We start from the raw sequence: 20,066 nt of genomic DNA, 5'->3' as shown, positions 1-20,066 counted from the left end.
TTTTTCTTTTATTTAAATGGAACTTTTTGTGTTTCAGCCTCATCCCATTACCCCTTGTCCTGTTGCTAGATACCATCAAAAAAAGGGATGTCCCACCATGCTCCTGACACCCACCAGATATTTGTAAATATTAATAAGATTCCTCCTCAGTCTCTTCTTTTCTAGACTAAACAGCCCCAGTTCCCGCAGCCTTTCCTCATATGTAAGTGAGGGGACCAAAGCTAGGAGCTGAAGATTTGAGTAGTGTCTCTTAGATGTGACTCAGCGTTCATCCAACAGCATTTTTGCGAGGTGCTTTAGATACTGAGGTGTTACAGGAGCATATATGACTTTGAAAACTCCACTCAGTGCTGTGACCCATCCCAAGAAGTCTTGCAGAGGCTCTGATGTGGTGTTACTTATCTGCAACTTCTATATTATATCCATGCAAGATGTGGTGAGGGGAGTTGTATAACGTGAAGTAAACTTGCACCTCAGTTGTGAGCTGGTGTGTAAATAATGTTTCTCATAAATGTACGTTACACAAATCTGTTTGTGTGCCATCTTGTTTGTGTACTTTTTGTGTATTATACAAAATTGCAACATAATACTTTATAAATAAAATAATTGTTATAATATAATACTTTTTAATGTCTTTGGTCCTAATTATGGAAACCAAAATGACCTGTGCTTCTAGACTGAAAAGATAAAGAAAGAGAAGAGACCCACAACACCTGGCTCATCATCTGCTATGGGATCTCCTCTAAGAAGGTCTGATTCTCCTGCTGCCATGTCCAGAAGATCTGCATCACCTGCAACACCTAAGTATGCCTGTCTTGTTAGTGGTTTAATACTCTGTGAGCTTCTTGTTACCTTTAAAGGAGACATAGATTCTTGAGGAAATCTCTTGGACATGTTATATAAAGTCTAGTTAATTTTAATTATACATACACACATATACAGATGGAGAGCTGTCAATGAACAGAAGTAATACATGTAAGATTGTGTTAGTGTTTGATAGAGACATTTTCTGCCTTTTCTCTCCTCTTTCGAAATTATCGCAGTGCATTTCATAGTTCGTGTGAAAGTGTTTTTAACATTTATTTTTAAACCATGCCTTTGTTTTATTTGGTTTTGAAGAAGCTCTGCCTTATGTGAAGACATGTACAGGACACGAATACTAACTGGAAATTCCAGCATTTAAAATAGGCATTTCCTATTGCTGGCGTGACCATCTGGTTTTATACATATACTTAACTATGCGTCATCTAAACTGTCGATTTTAATCTTTGCTTATTTGTACACCTCTGTGGGTTTGTTGCTTTTTGTTGAGTTTTTTTTTTCATGCAGAATTGTGGACCCGTAGCATATCCTGGCTTACTAGCAATTGAGTTGCTTTTCTTAGTTGTCTTTCGCAGACACGACTTTTGCAGACACTCAGAATTGTAGTCAATGTATCACAACTTCCAACTCACAAGTCTAAGTAAATTTGTTTTCAGCTTTTTTAGTACAGGATATTGTCTGGGTCAAATGCAGAAGTATGCTAAAGTAGTCAAGTCTATGGTAGTTGTTTGCTTTGGTTTTGCCCTAGTCCCTGTTCATGGATCCTGATTCTGCCTTGAAACTCCTTTTGTCTTGTTTGATTTATTTTTTTTAATATGAACCTGGCCATATTCTAACCAGTCTTGATGATCCCCTTTCTGACACATTTCTTCTGCTTCAAAAACTAGCCGTCATTCCTTTTCCATTTCAGCTCTGAGTGAATAGGCCTCTAATGGAGGATGCTTTTGTGTGTGAATCTTCTGTTAGACAAAATACAGAAAACCATCCAAATCTGAGCATTCTTTCTCTTTTAGACATCACCTTACTTACAACTGTGAAACTGCAATCCTTGGTTCATAGTATGGAGCTAAAATTCTCAAACTTTCAATATAAAATGTCATCAGATTCTGATGTAAATTTTGTGAATATTGGAATTGTATGAAATGTTTATGACAATCAGCTTTTTTTCACTTCAGTCTTGAGCAGATCATTGTCTAGTGGTACTCCAAAGCATGCAGAGAAAAGTTTAAACTATAAACATTTCCATTACTCATTAAGCACTGATATTCCCTGTTCAGACCATATCTTTTGTCTCACTTGGTATAGAAGATGTAATGAGAAATATTTAGTTAAACAAAAAGAGGGCCACAAAGATGATTGAGTGGAGTGGAGCATCTTGGAGGAGACTGAGGGGTGACCTCATTAATGTTTACAAATACATAAAGGGTGGGTGTCAGGAGGATGCAGCCAGGCTCTTGTCAATGATGTCCAATGGTAGGACAAGGGCCAATGGGTACGAGCTGGAACATAAGAGGTTCCAAAGAAATACAAGGAAGAAGTTCTTCACTGTAAGGGTGACAGAGCACTGGAACAGGCTGCTCAGATGGGTTGTTGAGTCTTCTTCTGTGGGGACATTCAAAACCCACCTAGGTAGTGCTGCTGTGGCAGAGGGGTTGGACTAAGGTTCCAACCGTATGATTCTGTGATTCTGTGGAAATGATCAGTGAGAAATAGATTCCTGAGAGTGTAGCACTTTTTGATGTCTTGGGCAGACATCGAAAAGGTTGGTATAGCTCATCATAGGGACATCTGGGAAGGAAAAAAGGAAAAGCTTTTGTGAAATACACAGATGTTCAGTGTTTCATGAAAAAAGTATGTCCAATCTTAATTTGTAGCACGAATATCTATAAAAGGTTAGGCAAACGTGAACACCTTTTCCCCAGAGGTGCAAATTATGAGAAACTTTTTATAGTAAGACTTTTTCCTGCCTGTAAGGAATATAAACTACTTGTTTTAGAGAAAGATGCAGATGCTGAATGGAGGAATTAAGAAGCCTACTTATGGGTTTTTCTATGACTGTGCAACATGGTAGTTATCCTATTTTTTTCTTCTTTCCTCCCTCTTTTCCTCAAGAAGATCTCTTTCTGACCACTCCTAGAAATGTATTACTGAGCATTTAATCTTAACATGGCCCAATTAGAACACCCTCCTTGACCTTACGAGAGATACAGTAAATAGAGTTTAAATCCTGTGTTTATTACTGATTGCAGAAAGACAGTTCTGCTTCAGCACTCTTGAAACTTCCACTCAGAAATTTAAAATAAAATTTTAAAAGGCATCCTGATCATCACATTATATTATTATATAAAGGTATAAATTTCTTCACACAAATCAAGTGACAGGTGACGATCTGTCTGGCCAGTAGATTTAAATATAGGCAGTCAAGATTTTGGAACCTTCCTTTAGATTGATTAATCTTGCCTTTTCATTTAAAATTTTTGTTTTAAAATTAACTAATTCAGTGTAGTTTTAGTGCAACTAAATGTGTAGACAAATACTCATTCTCCTTGCAAACCTGAAAATCTTTTACAAGTCGAATCCTTCTCCTTCCAGCCCATCATGTGGCCCAAAAAAATACCTTGGAGGAAATAAGAATATAGTGCAGCCTTAGCAGTTAGTTATCCTGCATAGCACCTTAACTTTGAAAGTTGTTGAGGAAGGAATTAAACATGACCAGTGATTTATATGATAATTAGCTGTATGCATTTTTCTTCTTCAAAGTATGTGACTTGACATTCAAGTTTACTTGGTATTGCCCTAGTTGCTAGTTCTTCACAGTCATCGTGGCTTGTGAGTGGTAGTTGCTTGTTGTCTTATGTTATTTCATTGTTTATTAATTAAAAAGCTCTTTTTATCATGAGTAAAGCAACTGAAGCAGGCTCAAACAAGATGAAAAAATTTTAACCTAAAGAGAGACAGTGATTGATGGCAGAGTAGATTTTCAGTAATTACCTAAATAAAAATGTTTGTATTCAAAAATTTTACTGAGAAAGCAAAAAAAGATCAGCCTAAAAACATAATGTCCAAGATAAAATGAGGGAACATGTCAACCTAAAAAGGAGAAAAGAGAAAAAAATCGAGTTAGTAATTAAAACCAAGTAACAAATTAAAAGTTTGAAGATATTTGAAAAAGTAAATATATCAAGAAATATCACACAAGAAAGAAACCCCAAACTGTTGTTCTGAATTCAAAGTGAATTGTTTTGAATCCAATATGGATCAATTGAGAGAGATGAAAGTTAGTGGATTAGAGAACTGGAGTAACTGAGAAATTACCTTTTATTTTTACAATTGCTATTGGATACTGATTGTGTAAAGTGCTCTTGTTCTTCAGGTCTTTCATAACATCAATAATACCAGGAGTTTTGGTATTTTTTTTTGATGCTTTATCTTCAAAGATCTATACATTAATCAGTTTATTCTTGCAGTATCCCCTAGGGTATAGCTAAGTGTCCTATCTTATAGATCGGCAAAGCAATAAAGCCTGCGTCCTTCACATGTCCTTTGAGTAAATAGTGCCTTTGAAATCAATGGGACCTGACTGAATCCAGGAAGTAGGATTTAGTTTTGTCTTCAGATAAACCATAGTATAAGCCAGTGAATAAAAATGGAAAGCTCTGGCAAGCCTCTGTGTTACATTATTTTGCCAAAGCAATAGGTATTATGAGAGGGACAAAGTGGCAAAGGGAAAAGGGACTGCAGTGCTGCTGCTGAGTGGTGGTTCTTATTCCATTTCCAGCTCCCAGCCTACGTCACTGGCCTTTGCTCCCAGTGTCACTTACGTAACCTGGAACTTGGAGGTTCTTTTTGGTGATGACCTACTACAGCTTTTGGGACACACTTTGACATCAGAAATGCACACACTCAAATTGCAGGATAATGATGAATAAAAACCCGGGGTAGTACAAAAGAGCCAAAAATTTTGAAAACTACCTATTAGAAAAGTGTCTGTGTGTGGTGAATTCCTCACAGAAGTAGTTTCTGTGTCCTACAGTGACCTAGTTTTAGATTTTATTTGATATATTCTACATTTACTACACTTGATCTTTGTTTTTCCCTGCAGAGTTTAAAATATTGTGTAGAATGTTGGATCAAGACTATTTTGAGGATTTTTACAGCAGCTAGCTAGAGAAATGGGCCAGTTCAAGATTTTGAAAACGTATGTAATATGTACATTTGTAATAATGCAGTTATCAAAAGAATTTTTCTATAGACTTAGGCTGAGTTTGTGCTTTTTTTTTAAGAAATGTGAAAAAAGAAATGAATCTGTCTCTGGCTAGAAAAGATCAAAACCAAGAGTGAAAGGAAACTGCTTTTAAGAAAATATCACAGATGGCAGAGCAAAACTGTCAGACCCTAGGAATAGCTTGTGATCACAGCAATCACAGAAAGCAGGGTTGAGAACGTGCACATCCTTGGTGTGGTTTCAGCAGAGCTTTTGTTGAATTAATAGGGAGATAAAGCAAAAAAATGAACGCAGCGCTGTCATTGCGGCAGATTTCTGATTTACAGTCAGCCTTCTGAACTGCTGTAACTAATGACCTGTCACATACCTGGCTTTTCAAGAAAACATGCTGTTCTCTCCTTGCTGTTTATGGATGTGACCTCAGGTTTGTGTGCTACGTGTACATTATTCTCTCTGCTTAGCAAAGGTAAGCTCAGAACTCTTCTTGTACTCTTCCTGAGACATTCTTCTGCAATATGGGCTTATCCTTCTTTTAATTAAACAAGAGTCATTGTAATTTAAGGACCATTGGATCCTCAGGCCTGATAGAGGTTCTTGCAGCGTATGTACAGGTCATGATGAGAATGGCTTCTTGCAAGCAGTTGCCCCCATGTCAACACAGGGCAGTTAGGGGAGAAAATGAAAGCCTCCTGGAGGGAGGAAGATGCTTCATTTTCTTAGCATATTCCTCTGAAAAATTAAGTGAGCAAGATGAGTGAACTTTTCAGACAGCTCAAGTGCTGCCATTTTGGGGATTTTGGATGTTTGTCGTCTTAGTTCTCTGATCCTCATCAGGCACACTTCTTTGTTCCCACATTCTTACCAAGGTTTCATTACATCCCTTTCCTTTTCTCCAAAGGCAAAAATAAAACTTTTTTTTTAAACAGAAACCAAGCTCTAAGCAAGTGTTTATATGTTGTCCCTTAATAATCCCATTTCTCTGTCATCACAATCAAGTTTGTCCCTTTCTGGAGAAAAGTAGCATCCTTTGAATACCATTAGGAGGATTGGTTTTCTTCAGTAATGATTCTGCCTGTGTCTAGGAATGTTAAAAATGCTAAGTTGACAGTATATTTTAAACAAAAGGGGAGAAACAGTGTTCATTTATTGGATGCCAATAGAAAGTATTAATTATTTAAAATTCCTGATAAACGATTCTTATTCCTCATGGACTTTCTCAGGTTTTCACTCCTTGCGCTACACCATTGTCATCCTTGTAGTAATCAGACTTTTATGTGCTACTTCCTTTAAGTTGCTTTAGAAGATGCAACACCATACTTATTTCTTGTTCTTCTGGCCAAAGAGCTGTAAGAAAAAAAATTGTATTGGTCTAAAAGTTCAAAGGTGCATCACTTAATACATTCAGCACATGTTTCTAGTCCATCAGGTAAGTTGCATAGCCAGTCTGCTCTCATGACTAGACACCTTCCTACCAAACTCTTTAATTTGATTGTCATGTCTTTATTAAGAGAACAATTCCTTCTGTGCTAATACTGCAGATAACTGTGCCCTAGTTATGTGACTGTTTTGCTCCTCCCATCACAAAAATTAAACAAGGAATGTGTGGTAAAGCTGGAAATGTAAACCAAAGACAGCAAGAAGTGACTTTGAAGAAGTGTCTGATTAGCAAGGAGCATCCTCTGTGCTGCAGAGAACCATAAGAAAAAGGTTGTCTTCTTTTTATTTACATGTTGTATCTTTATGAGATGCAGATGGAAATGACTGTGATAGTGAGGCATGTACAAGACATACGTATATAGGAGGGTCTTGAAAAATCTGCCTTTGTCTTTCGGAGGGCCTTGGAATCCATTTGTATACTAAAGAGAAAACTAAAGACAGTGCTAAAACCAGAATGGACTCAACACCAGCCAACTTTACTGGCTTCCATTGCTGTTTCTTACAAGAGCTGGAAACAGAGTTGCCCGTTCACATTGTCCAAAGCCTGTTTTTGTCAGAGAACAGAAGGAGCAGGCTGCCCTGCAAGGCAGGATGAGCCAGGAGCCATGGATGGCAGCAGGGCAGACAAACAGGGATCTCACCCCACATCAGACAAAAGGCAACCAGGGCAGGTCTGGTGAAAGTGATCAGGGTCAATAAAGAGGCCAGTGAGAGCCAGCAGAGGCCTTACTGAGAGAGGTCCAAGGCCAAGCCAGGACACCAGGTCAGGATCAGCAGGTTGGGAGGCCAGGAACAGGCTTACTTACAGCTTAGCTCAGGCAAGGACCTGATCTAACAGGCAGCTCCTGACAGGCCTGCAGGCAGAGAATACCTGAGCTGAACTTCAAATTTAGTTGGGTGCTACTGTTCCATCAGCCCAAGGGCTTTTGGAGTCAGATGGCTCTTCAGTGGGAGTAGAAAGGTATGGCTGGTGCAATATTCTGCAGTGTTTTCCTCCCTACAAACCAAACAACTCTGTTTGAGCTCCCTGTATTCTGGTGTCTCAGCCTCTTTCAAATGCAGCACCATATGGTGCAAAAGAACCCTTTCTTCTTCTAAATTTATGAATTGGTGGGGAGTTGAAAGACATTTAGTTGTTATGATCTGCTCTGTAATGCAAATGTTGTTCCAGTTATAATAACCTCTGGCCACCTGATACTGTAGTTAGATCTTCAGTCCATTAATTTTCAGCCATTGTCCATATTTCTCATGCTTGTGGTCTGCCAGAATGACAGTATAGTACAGAAAAAAATGTTACAGTGTATGAAACTGTTGCAAAGGTGAGAAAAGTGATAGGGGAAAATACATTTATATAATAACTGTGTCCATAACAAAGATTACAGCTGCATGTGTGACGTTCACTTAAATGTGGGATTATTTATTTCAATGGAACTCTCGTAAATCATTGTTTTAAGATTGCATTCTCTTTACTTCCATACTACTTAGTCACACAGGCCAGCCTTTCTTAATGTTGCTATTATTTAGTGCTAGTTACTGGTGTTAATGTAAAATAATTAATGGTGTTTGCGTGTAGCTTTAAGCTTCCCGGTAATCTGTTCTTTTTAATAGGTGCACTTTTTAATGTACAGCTATTTGTAGTGCACAAGTAACTTTACCCTTCCGCTTTCCCAGGACTGACTTCAAGGTTGCCATTTCACCTAAAGCACGCAACAGCCAAAGGAGCAGCCGGCTGCGTTGCTGCTGCGTGTTGCCATCAGCATGAGCACAGCTATGTAAAAGGCTGTAGGGGCTGAGCTTTGAGCCTCAAGCCTGTGGTGTTGGTGTTGATTAAAGCACTGACTGAAACAGCAGATCTGACTGTACAATGGTTTGGTTTCTGTCTCTTTACCTACATAATATTTGGTGCTATTTTTGGAAAATCGGATACTACTAGAAAAAAGACCGTGTTTGACAAAGCAGTAGACAGATGAAAGCATCACACTGAAACTTATTATAATTTCTGTAAACAGAAGGCAGCCAGAGTTTTGCTTTAAATGTTGAGAAGGACTATTGAGTAAGTGATGTAAGTGATGACGAAAGGATTATGAAGTGGCCATTACTAAAATAATTGGTTTTTATGTAGTCCAGGATTTCCTATCTTGCCTCTAACTCGGACAGTATTCTTGGTCTTTTAAACTGAGAATTTTCTGCATGACAGTTCCCTGTGTTTTGGGTTCTGATTGCTTGCATCCAGGTGGTTTCTGTGCAGTATTATGCAAAGCAACTGATAGTCCGATGTAGCCAGAGACAAGAAAGAGAACGATATATGTGAATGATAGATGTGAAGATGGAGTTTGATTCCAAACTATGTAACTTACTGTTTTGGTTTTTGTTCTGCCTCATCCAGGACAGTTGCGAAGTCTTATCCTCAGTCTCCTAAAAATGCCAAACAATATCCAGCTTCTCCTGTGAAGCATCGTGCCACTTCTAATCTCAACCAGGAAACTCCTAAAAAGAAAGCAGACAAGGAGAAAGAAAATGTCAGTCATCTAAAATCTCCAGGAGCACGCACTGATGAGGCAGGCCAGGTGGCTTCTGAGAAGCATGTGCCTTCTGCAGCAAAGACTGAAAGTAATGAAGGTAAGTCTCATCGCAATACGTTGCACAATGGCATGGGTTCCTGGGGCTTTTAAACAATTGATGGCCTATTTTCATGAAGCTGCTCAGTCATAGGCTTATGAGAATGTGTAAGTGTACATACTGGAACAGTAAACAAATAGTTTTCACCAGGACTACACATGTATGAAAAAGGTTTGTTAGTAAAGATGTAGAATGCTGAAATCCAGGGATGCCCTTACCTGTCACATATTCTATCTGGTGCAAATGCTGAGCTATGCTTTTGAAAAGTGAAGGTGTCACGCCAGTGTGAACTAGGCCCATTTCAGCCTCTGTGGGTATGAAAGTGTTGGGCACTCTCTTTGTTCCTTGCCCAACTTTCCACCCTTGGTTATTTTCTCCTAGGAAAGATCACAGCAGGAACAACTGATGCAGAGGAAGCTTCGAAAATTCTAGCTGAAAAAAGACGACAGGCCCGCCTGCAAAAAGAACAAGAAGAGAGAGAGAGACAGGAAAGAGAAGAACGGGAGAGGTATCTTTATTGATTTGTGAAAGTTATTTACCTAAGAATTTTAACTAGTTTTATTGAAGATGCTTGAAACTCTGATAGTTTTAAAATGAAGGTGAGAGCTCACATGTAAATGTTAATTTCTTTCAACTCAGACTTGTAATTCATTAGTCTCTTGCAGTATTTATGGCTAGTAAAGTTAGAAAATAATAATTTGGCCACTTTTAAGAAGCCTGAATAAACTACTACTCATCCAAATGCAGTGTGGACACACCTGAAGTATGTTACATTGTAAAACAGTATTTGAGGCTGTTTTAAATGATCTGGTCTTTAAAACAGTCTTGCAGTAGTGGTATATGTCTCAAAGGGCAAGGCTCAAATCATTCAAGAAATAAACCAGAAGTTTATCTTCCTGACCCAACTCTGTTGCAGGCAGCTGAGGGCTTTAAGAGTGTGGGCATAATGAATGTCACTGTGTATAAGCAGTGAAATTCTGGCTCTGTTCTGGGAGCAAGCTTTTAGATTGGTCTCCACATGGGATGCTTATTGCAAGTGTCAACAAGTCATGCCCTTCAAGCCCTCAGTAGTAGGTCATTAAATATTCTACATGTCTCATTTCAAATTTGTTCTTATTGAAAATGTGGCCGGGGGAATGACCAGCACCTGCCAGTTTGGCCCAAGGGAAGCATTTCCCAAGTCCCAGACATGCAAAGGATGAGAGTGATCACTTGTCAAAGTAGTTCTTGCATGTGGTGACAAAGCATCATGATGTCACTGAGTGGGCCAGGGATCAACAAAGGTGGAATGGAAACCCACTCTTCCTAGTGTACCGCTGTGTTTTGTGGACTTTGGTTACTGCTACTCATCCAATCTGTTTTATTTTCATCTGAAACAAAGGAAAATAAATACTTGCTTGTTTATAGTTACCAGCATTCTGGGTGTGAAGTACAGGGGAGGAGGAATGTGTTTATTACTGAAACTCACTTGTATTATTAAAGCTCTAATTGAAATCAGAAAATAATTTTCTTCTTTGATCACACCCATTTTTTCAAAGGAAATTATAATTTCTATGAAATCTTTTAGGCAGTGAAAATAAGATTGGAATAGATTTTGATAGCAGCCTGAATTCTGAGCATGTGCTCAACCTCTTTGCTGTATCTTGGCATTTATTGTGAAAATGTGCACTGATGTATATATTAATGGTTACTGCTGATTGTGTGCCACACGAACAATAGGATCCATGCTGAACAAGGTGAAGTCTTTTAAACATACTCTTGCAGGCTTGAAAAAGAAGAACAGAAAAGAAAGGCCGAAGAAGAAAGACTTCGTCTAGAAGAAGAGGCTCGTAAGAAGGAGGAGGAAAGAAAACGTGAAGAGGAAGCAGCTAGAAAGAAGGCAGAAGAGGAAGCCAGGAGAAGAGCTGAGGAAGAACAAATGCTAAAGGAAAAGCAAGAAAAGGAGCTCCAGGCCAAACTTGAGAAACAGGTACCATCTCAAACACAAACGTGAAACTTTATTTACATATAACTAAGCACTTTATAGCATCTGGTAATCTGCCTGAAATAAATAATGGCCTTATATTTTACACATTTTGATTAGAGGCAAGAAGCAGAAGTCAAAGCCCGTGAAGCAGCTGAGCAACTTCGTCTTGAGAGGGAACAAATCATGCAGCAAATTGAGCAAGAAAGACTGGAGCGGAAGAAGGTAGATACTCGTATCTCAAGAGAATTATTTGATTTCTTGTTTAAATACATAACCCTGCGAGTACCAAATAGTATCTAGAAATAATAATCCAGAGAGGATTACAGGTGGATGTTTATGCCTAAGTTAGTATTTGCTACTTGCACATTAGGGGAACGTGGACATGAAAATTTGTAACAAAGTGGAATTGCCAAAGGAAAAACAACTTTCTGCCAGGCACTGAACAAATGCAGAATTAGCCTCTACCCACATAAGTGAAAGGCCTGAGACAAAGAGCAAATGGCATGCCAAGGCAAACATCGATTGGCACCCAATCCAGGACACCACAGGCTGTTGAGGAACATGAGTGACTTTGCTGAACAAAAGCTCTGTGTCATTAATTGAGACAGTTAATGTGATTAACAAACAGGTTTTTTCCCAGCTTGTTGCATGATGCAAGGCAGCAGGGCTGTCTGGCCACTACCACACAAGGAAATGACTGCAGCTGCATAAATTAGCTTTATCTGCAGCTCTGTGGCAGGAAGATAGAAGAACTGGGGAGCTGCAGATCCTCTGTCTGGTTATAAAAGGTCCTCTTTCTATATATGTTATTCCATTATGTAGTTTTTAACTGTTCACCACTGAGCTGGAGGCATGTTGTGGTTACAGATAAGAATACCAAACCCAAGTGTCTTTAAATCTGAAGTGGTTTCCTTTCACACGAGTGCAGAGACAAGGTTTATTAGAAGGGGTTTGCTTTTAATGGAAAAGGAGGGAAAAAAATTAGTATTTTACAGTAATGCCTTACACATTTCCAGCAGAATAACTTTTTAGATATTTCCTTTTACTCTTCCATTCCAAAAAGCCTAACTATTTTTAAAGGAACTATTTGGAAGTAATTGGAAAAGCAGCTAGATACCAGCTCTTGAGTTTAAATAAATGTCTCGTTCCAGACCTGAGCACAACTCATAACTGCAAACATTTGTTATTACCATGTTTGTATCTAAATTATGTCTACTGAGAAGGTGATGTTCTGTGAGATCTGATACGTGAAATCCAGCTCCCAAGTGTTTGCTACCATCTGTTACTTTATTTTTCTTATTTATTCTTTTTCAAGACAGGCAGGGATGAAGTCATGGCAGTAGAGAGAAGTTTGTCTTTTTTTTCCCTGCTTTATCTATAGTCTCTCGTGTTAAATATTTTGTGTGCCTTCTCATCCTCCAATTTATTGTAATTTCTAGAGAATAGATGAAATAATGAAGAGAACAAGGAGGAGTGAAACACCAGAGATAAAGGTATGAAACAGTGTATGGTTGCACAGTTGTTTTGGTGTTTTATGTTCTATTACCCATATGTGAAAATTAAACTCTATATAATTCCATGTTAGTAGGTATACTTAGGTACATTCTACACCCAAATTTTGGTTGCATTTCTAACTCAGGATTGCTGTTGCTATTTCCAAGTTACCGTGGTGATACTGCTGTGGAGACATAGCTTTATGCACCTGTTGCAGATTTACTCCCTTTGCTATCTAACAAGTGGCAAAAGCCCCTTCCTGGATGCTGGAGCTGTAATGTTTGCTGCTGTGATGTATCTTCTCCTGCTTTTGTAGCAGCCTGTGGATTAATTACTGAGTTCCTTGTGTTAAATTTGCCAGGAATGTAGGATTGAGAACAAAGCGATTGTGTCCAGATAGGAAGTGACAGAGTCAAATTTTCCTTTCTAAGTTTTCTAAGGGAAATGTTTCTTCAGTTACTTTCAGGGAATTTTATGTTTTTGGAGTTAAAAAAAAAAAAAAGCAAAGTGCCTAATGCAAAGTGAGGGGAGGGGGAATATTCCTCTCTTGCTATTGATGGCCTTTGACCACCCCGTGGCCCTGGGCAGTTTCAAGTCCAGTCAGTTCTGTGAAGGTTACAGTTAACCCATTACTTGGTTACAGAAGGAAGAGCCAAAACTGGAGGTACCATCAACTTTGAATGTGGAAAAGCAACCGAAGGCCCTTGTTCTCAACCAGCCAGGTAAACGTTGCCATATTTTTTCTGACCTATTTTCACAGTTAGTTCTCTTCAGAGTCTTCTAATCTCAGGCAGAGCACTGTGTTCAATCACAGGTTCTTTGCTTTCATCTAAAAAACAACAGCTACATTCCCGTCAGTGACGAATGGTGGAAACTGGAGACGTAGTTTTGGTTTGCCACTTAAACAGAAGCAGAGGAAAATTTCCCCTCCATTTTAGTACCTGACATAACATTGCTGTAAATGAGAGGTTACAGTGTGCCAGTAGGTTTGATTGCTGCAATCTACCTTCAAATTTTGTACTACAAATTTCTGCACATAACCAAGCTTGCAAGCTTTTTATAACATTGCTCTAAATCTTACATTTCATTTAACTTTACCAAGAAGTGTATTTAAGGAATTGTTAAATACAATCCCATATATGACATCTGTCTGTATTTTGTTTCCCTGCCTGGGCTAAGACTTTTAGTACATAACATAAAAGATAAAACATTCTCTTCCCGTTTCCTCAAATATAAAAGATGTAGCATAAAGAACAATTTTCAAGTGGGAGAGAGGATTGTCAGTGTAGTATGATGAGTCATAGATGAAACTGAATCCTACTGCATTGTCAGTCTTCCTTTCTACTCAATCTATAACGTAAAAGCATTTGTGAATTTTTAAAGTATTTAAATATGGAAGTTGCTACTGTCATAATTTCTAACTCTTTTTTACAGAGATCAATGGATTGGCAACCTGCCTGAAAAATAAAAGCTTAGAAAGTGCTGCCTCTGTAATCCCTTCCCAAGATGTAGTTGCTAATGTACTAAAGTCAGTTCCAGGACTTATTCAGCTGGAAGCTGTTGATGGGAAATCTAACAACATGGAAGACTCAACAGATGAGGTTCAGTCCATGGATGTGAGGTACGGAGCGTATCTAGAAATTGTGGAGTTCGTAGTAGACACACACAGAGTTTACTGTTTCATTTGTTAATACTTCACTGCTTTACTTTTTACCTGCCTCACCACAGGGCAATCAAGTGTCTCCTGTAGTGTACTTCCCTCCTGGCAATTTGCAAATTGGTTGTTTCAAACAAGAGTCGACAGTCTCATCTTCTCACTTATTTGGCACAGGGTGGCTCTTAAGTCCTTCTACAGTCCTTGCTTTTGGATTTCATACAAGTTTGCCCAAACCTTTCCAATTGTTCTGTGAAAATAGCTAGATATTAGATAGTTCTGGCGTCCCAACTTTTTTTATTTGTCTCAAGACTGCATAGCTGTGATGCCAGAGCTTTTCTCCCTCCATACAGACAGACTAAAGAAAAGAATGAATTTAGAATTGTAGGTACTTAACTGAAACATATGTATGGAAATCAGCAACTAACTTGGTGTGTCCTAAATACCATTGGGTTTTGATGGAAGGACTTGCAGGGAAGAAGAAAGCTGATAATTTAAGACTGCTATGAGAAAGCTAGCTCTGAATTTTAAACATGGAGTTTTTGTACTGTTCTTCCTTTATCAGTAAGCCGACCGAACCTCTCATACTGCTTCAGTATTTCCAATAAATATGTAAGAAATTCTCTATTGAGACAGACCAGAAAACCATAAAGGTCTCTGAGACCATCAATAGGAAAAACTAGTTAGGGGAGAGTACCTGAGCTCACCAATTTCTGCAGACACAGACTCCACAGAAGTGTTACATTAGGGATGTTAGAGGGCACAACTCTGCCTTGGCCTTTTAAATGGCCACTGATGGATGTGTTGTACCATGAATTTATCCAACCTCCTTTTCAACCTGCTAATAATGTTTGCAACCAGAGCCTCATCTGGCAGCAAGTTGCATAGTGCAGTCTCACGAGGTAAATGATATTCTTTGATCTATGTTAAACCCAGTTTCTTACTAGTGGCACCCTCTAGGTTTTCTGTTGCAGGGTTTGATATGCAGTGGTTTTGTCCTCAACGTATCGACCACCCCTTCTTGGTTTTGAAATCTTTGTGAAACCCTTCCTCTGCCTTCTCCTCTCTAAAATTTAAATGCAGTAGTCTTTCTAGTCTCAGCAGAGCATCAACTGGTTGCAGCACTTTTTCAGTTAAATTCTGGGATTTCTGTATCTGAAGTATATCGTAAGGTCTCAAGAACTAACTTTTTATTGAAGTTATGAAGTGTGAGTGCTTTAGATAAATGTTTGCAGAGTCAGGACAATGATTTGCAAGGTGCAATAAACATGCAGGTGAGGGAATGGCACAGGGACTGAACCTCAGTGATCAATAAACTAGGTTCACTCAGCTACTAGAAATGTGAGTTTAGGAGAGGAGCATCAGATGGATATCGCAAACCTTAATCTTTAAAGAATACAGATGGGATATGAACTTCCATCTTGAACAGGGCAACTTCTTTTTGTTTGGATTGGGACATATTCTAGGTGAAGTCTTGCTGCAGCTGGCCTTCAGATAAAGTGTTAGTTTGTAGACAGCCAGAAGGTTAATTTGGTTATCACTTAATGAGCAGTTACACACCTCTAACTCTGCATCTTTCATTCATTTTTTTTTGTGTAGCCCAGTTTCAAAAGAAGAACTTATCTCTATTCCTGAATATTCACCCATGAATGAACTCATGCCCGGTGTTTCTTTGGACCAAAATGGGACAAGTAATGCCAAAGCTCTTGAAGATCTCTTGGATTTCACAGGCCAAGCTACATACACCAAGACATCCAGTGATACCATTAGCCTGGATGACTGTAACAAAAACTTGATCGAGGGATTTAACAGTCCAGGACAGGAAAACACTCTTAATTCTATCTGTTGACAACCTTGCTTTTCAGCAGGAGAGATAAAGGTACGGTGTTGTGATAGACAACTTAGATATGATAAATTGCTGTGATTATTTATGAACTTCCCATCAAAATCTAGCAGTTGTAAACAGCTGACATGGAGAGAAGAAGAAAGCTGGTCTCCTACGTATTTAAATTCAGTATAATCTTTCGTGTTTCCAGCACGTGTTTTAGCAACCAAAAGTGTCTGCTAAATGGAAACGTTTCCTTTATGCATTCAGAATATAGTGAAAAGTGTTGGGTTTTTTCTTTATTCATATAATAGGTTTCCTGTAACTCTTTCGAGCCTCTTTGCTTTAAGAAAACAGTTAAAAATTAGGCCAGCCTAGAAAATGGTAGATACTGTTGGCTGCTTACTGTTTTCTACTGTTGTAAATACTTACAGCATGGTGTAGAATCACTTATCCTGGAAAGCCTGTGTAGTAAAAACAGCATGGTAGGCTTCAGTGACAGTTTGAAAGTACAATGCCACAGTCAATTTTTTTGAAGGGATGTATTGTAAGTTAGAAAACTGAAGTCATCTAAGTTGCATAGCTGACTTGATATTCTTCTCTCTCTCTCTCTTTTTAATTGACAGAGGTAGCAATTTGTGGAGGATATATATCTCTGCAATGCTACTGGCAGTAAAATGTGAGCTTGACACTTGAAAAAGCTTCTGCAGTCCTTGAACACTGGATTTAAAATAATCAGAGCTGAATATAACTTTGTCTTCCCAGGGAATATGTTGAATAGCTGGCTGCTTTTGGTAGAAACCAATGACTTAAGGCCTTGATGGTTTCATGGAAGGCTGTGTGTACATTAGAATTTGAGCTTTAGCTGCTAATAAAGCATTTCTCTCTTAATTTAAAATTCATCTCAACACTTCACTGTGATTTTTACCTGTGCATTACGTTTTGAGATAATTCTTCCTTAAGCTTTATTATACATCCACTTTGACATCTTTTTCTTGTATATAATGATGAGGTTTGCCCACAGTGCATTGAAATGAAAGAATATACTGTACCTTAGTTTTGTGCCTATCTTTTTTGGTTTTAATAAGGAGTTACTGGCAACTTTTATGCAGGTGTATAATTCAAAACTGTAGCTGAAGAGGCTTGAAAAATATACAGCTGCTGGAATCAAAAGAGCCAAAAAGACTGTGGAGTGTGGGAGCTATTCTGTTATGGTTATGTTGACACTTTTAGTCACTAGTGGCACTTACTGATTAATATTAATTAGTCTGGGAGCAACTATCAACTATGTGTTGAAAAAACATACTTGTGTAACTCCTGTAAACAAAGTAGGCAAAATGCCTCGTGTAATCCCTTAATATATATATATATATAGTATAGCTGTAGTAGATCCAAGTGAATGGTGAGGCGGGTCAGGTAACATGTTAATCTTTGAAGATGCAGACACTTGATTAATACCAGCAAGCTTTCTGTCACACGGAGAAGAATTCTGTCTTCCTGTAGGCTCGACAGACGACGATACAACAGCTGAGGCACACCTGGGAAACACATCTAGCCCGCTTAACATTCTGTAAGCACCTGTACAGAGAAACTCACATCAGGATGTATCATGTCTAAACAGTATGTGCCATACAGTGTTAGCTTTGTTTCTGATGGTGAGATATGATAACTTTATGCTAGATCATGTGCTGCTTTGAGGACACTTTAGTCCAGTTCCTTAAAACAATAAATTACAAGCGCAACTCTCTTTGGACACTAACACAAAAGAAGTGAAAACTTGGGAGTGGTGGGGTGGTTTTTTTTGCTTTTTATTGTTTGGGATTTTTTCACATGTAAGGGAGTTCACAGCATAGCTTGAGCTCAGTTGTAGCCTCGTTCTGATTCTTTAAAGCCAGCCACGGGAAAGTAATCAATGATGTTATGTGCGATGTATAAAGAAATCATACCTACAACAATCCAGCTCCATTTCTGTTAGTGTACTTCAGAGAAGTACTCTCTTTTAACTGTGCAGTAAGCTGTAGCATGGTACTGTGTCTTCCAAATTAGTCCTTCATCTATTTCCTAAGTAACAAACAAACAGAAACCGTTTGTTTCGCCGTGATACCTTGTGTTTGACAAATGTCACATATTTTATTATGGTGTCATTGTATAACCTGTAGATTTCTGTATTTGCATGACCTGTATAGCATGTATAAAGGTGAAATACATTTTCATTTATGAACCTAACTTGTTTCCTGGCACTTCTTACTCCCAGCAAAAATACGACTTATTTAAAAATACATGCATGTTAATTTGTTCTGAGGTGTTTTCTGAAGGAGGGTAACACCGAATGAAGGTGGGGTTGTCAAGAGCCTCAAACTATTTCGCCATTGTTTTCTTTGCTGTATACTAATTTGCTTTCTGAGGTCTTGCCAATACGCAGAGGAAATGCAGACTGGTGGCAGAAGAGCCTTAAGGTAAGGGCTTATGAAGTGTGGTATCCAGGGTGCTAGTGACTGCATGCGAGGCGGTTGGCAGCCCCAGCTTCTGCTGTCTGGGGCATTACTTGGAAAAGAAAACTTGGGAGCCGTGGCCAATAGACACTGTTCTGTTTAGTGTTCTATAAGGGTACCTGTGACATAAATGCTGACTTTCTCCTTAAGATACATGCATGTACTGCTGTTTAGAAAGAGGCAAGACTGGAACAGCTGTTAGTTTTCTAGTAAAACATTGGGGGGAAACTTTCAACATTACATATATTTTTTAAGTATCTTAATTGCAGTCAAAATTAAAAAGGAGAAAATCTGCTTGTATTACAAAGTACGTTAATATGTTCCATGGTGACAGTCATCTCACTTTTATTAACTCTTGAATCATTCATGCTATTTGTCCACTCAATTATTTACTAAGATTAAAGGAAGCATGATAAGTGAGCATTCGTGAAGGAAGATCCTGCGTAATTTCCTTTATATTTGCTTTTACATGTAACTTTATACATTTGGCTGAATATCTAGAGCAAGTACCATTAGCTAAGGGTTAAATCACTTCAGACTTTGGCTTTTGGTATGTAGCTTTTTCCTACCAGTACCACACCGGTGTTTGCCGCTGTGATTCAAGTCTGCACAAATGAACTTTTCCTTTGTCAGTGATTTGTGGTGAAGGATCACTAATGATTCACACAAGTCCCTGGTAGAGCTTTTCTGCTGGAAAGCACTTGAGCATCAAGCTGTCGGAAGAGGCAAGGGGAAAAAAAGAAAAAGAGCAGTAATCCTTGAGTGGATTTTTATAAATGGATTTGTAAATGGATGAATGGTTTCTTTTTTTTTCTGATTGATGATCTGCCAATGGGGATTTTGCCTGCCAACAAGAATCAGATACAGTTACTGTCCCTTCCAAGATTCATTTTCAATAACTAGTATAACTATTAGTAGGTTTGCAGTGCATACACAAATAATACCTGTGAGGAGATTGGGCATCACTGTAGCTGTCAGATTAGGTTCAGCACTTTCTGTGGTGCTTTGCTGGGAAAGGACACCCAAAGCTTGTCTCTGGCCCCAGTAAAGGCCCTGAGCAGACCTCCTGGATCCCCAGCAAGTTTGTTTCAAAACCAAATGGGTATCAGTGAGGGACGGATCTGCATCCCTAGGCTGCATTTTCATCTAGTTATGAAGGGCTAAAAAGGGAAGGAATATAATTCTCTCTCCTGTAATTGTACAAACTGTATGTGTGTATGAATCACAGAAATGGCACAGACTGCTGCTGGCAGGGTCGGACCTTCCCTCCAGCCCTTCATAAAGAGAGCGGCACCTCTTGTCACTTCCCCGTGCACACGGCCTCATCCTCACCAGCATGTGCAGCTCGGGCACCTCTGTCCCCACCCCGCTGGTGTGTGAGGCATTGGCTGCTCCACAGCCCCTCGTATCCGAGGTAGTGCAGTGGCTTTCAGCATCAGTCAGGGCTCATCAGAGAGGCCTGAGGTCCCAGAACACCTCTGGGCCTTCAGCCCTGCAAGGCAGCTTGGAAACCCTAGTAGAAGACATCCTTC

The 20,066-nt window shown here is 38.9% G+C and overlaps 1 protein-coding gene across 2 annotated transcripts in view; it reads left to right on the top strand.

Annotated features, from left to right (window-relative positions):
* MAP7D2 (MAP7 domain containing 2) overlaps positions 1 to 18,254 on the top strand; it is an 87,159-nt gene extending 68,905 nt beyond the window's left edge. For both annotated transcript variants that reach the window (XM_061988581.1, XM_061988582.1), the window contains 10 exons: positions 677 to 804; positions 8,871 to 9,103; positions 9,485 to 9,611; positions 10,868 to 11,072; positions 11,187 to 11,291; positions 12,509 to 12,562; positions 13,207 to 13,285; positions 13,998 to 14,184; positions 15,817 to 16,096; positions 16,669 to 18,254. In XM_061988581.1, coding sequence (XP_061844565.1) covers positions 677 to 804; positions 8,871 to 9,103; positions 9,485 to 9,611; positions 10,868 to 11,072; positions 11,187 to 11,291; positions 12,509 to 12,562; positions 13,207 to 13,285; positions 13,998 to 14,184; positions 15,817 to 16,066 — 1,368 coding nt within the window. In that variant the 3' untranslated portion in view covers positions 16,067 to 16,096; positions 16,669 to 18,254. The remainder of the gene's footprint in view (positions 1 to 676; positions 805 to 8,870; positions 9,104 to 9,484; positions 9,612 to 10,867; positions 11,073 to 11,186; positions 11,292 to 12,508; positions 12,563 to 13,206; positions 13,286 to 13,997; positions 14,185 to 15,816; positions 16,097 to 16,668) is intronic.
* Positions 18,255 to 20,066: the final 1,812 nt, after the last annotated feature.

Source organism: Colius striatus, chromosome 1 (genome assembly GCF_028858725.1).
Source record: "Colius striatus isolate bColStr4 chromosome 1, bColStr4.1.hap1, whole genome shotgun sequence".
Classification (NCBI taxonomy): Eukaryota; Metazoa; Chordata; class Aves; order Coliiformes; family Coliidae; genus Colius; species Colius striatus.
Note: the sequence above shows the minus strand (reverse complement) of the source record. Positions and strands in the feature narration are given on the sequence as shown.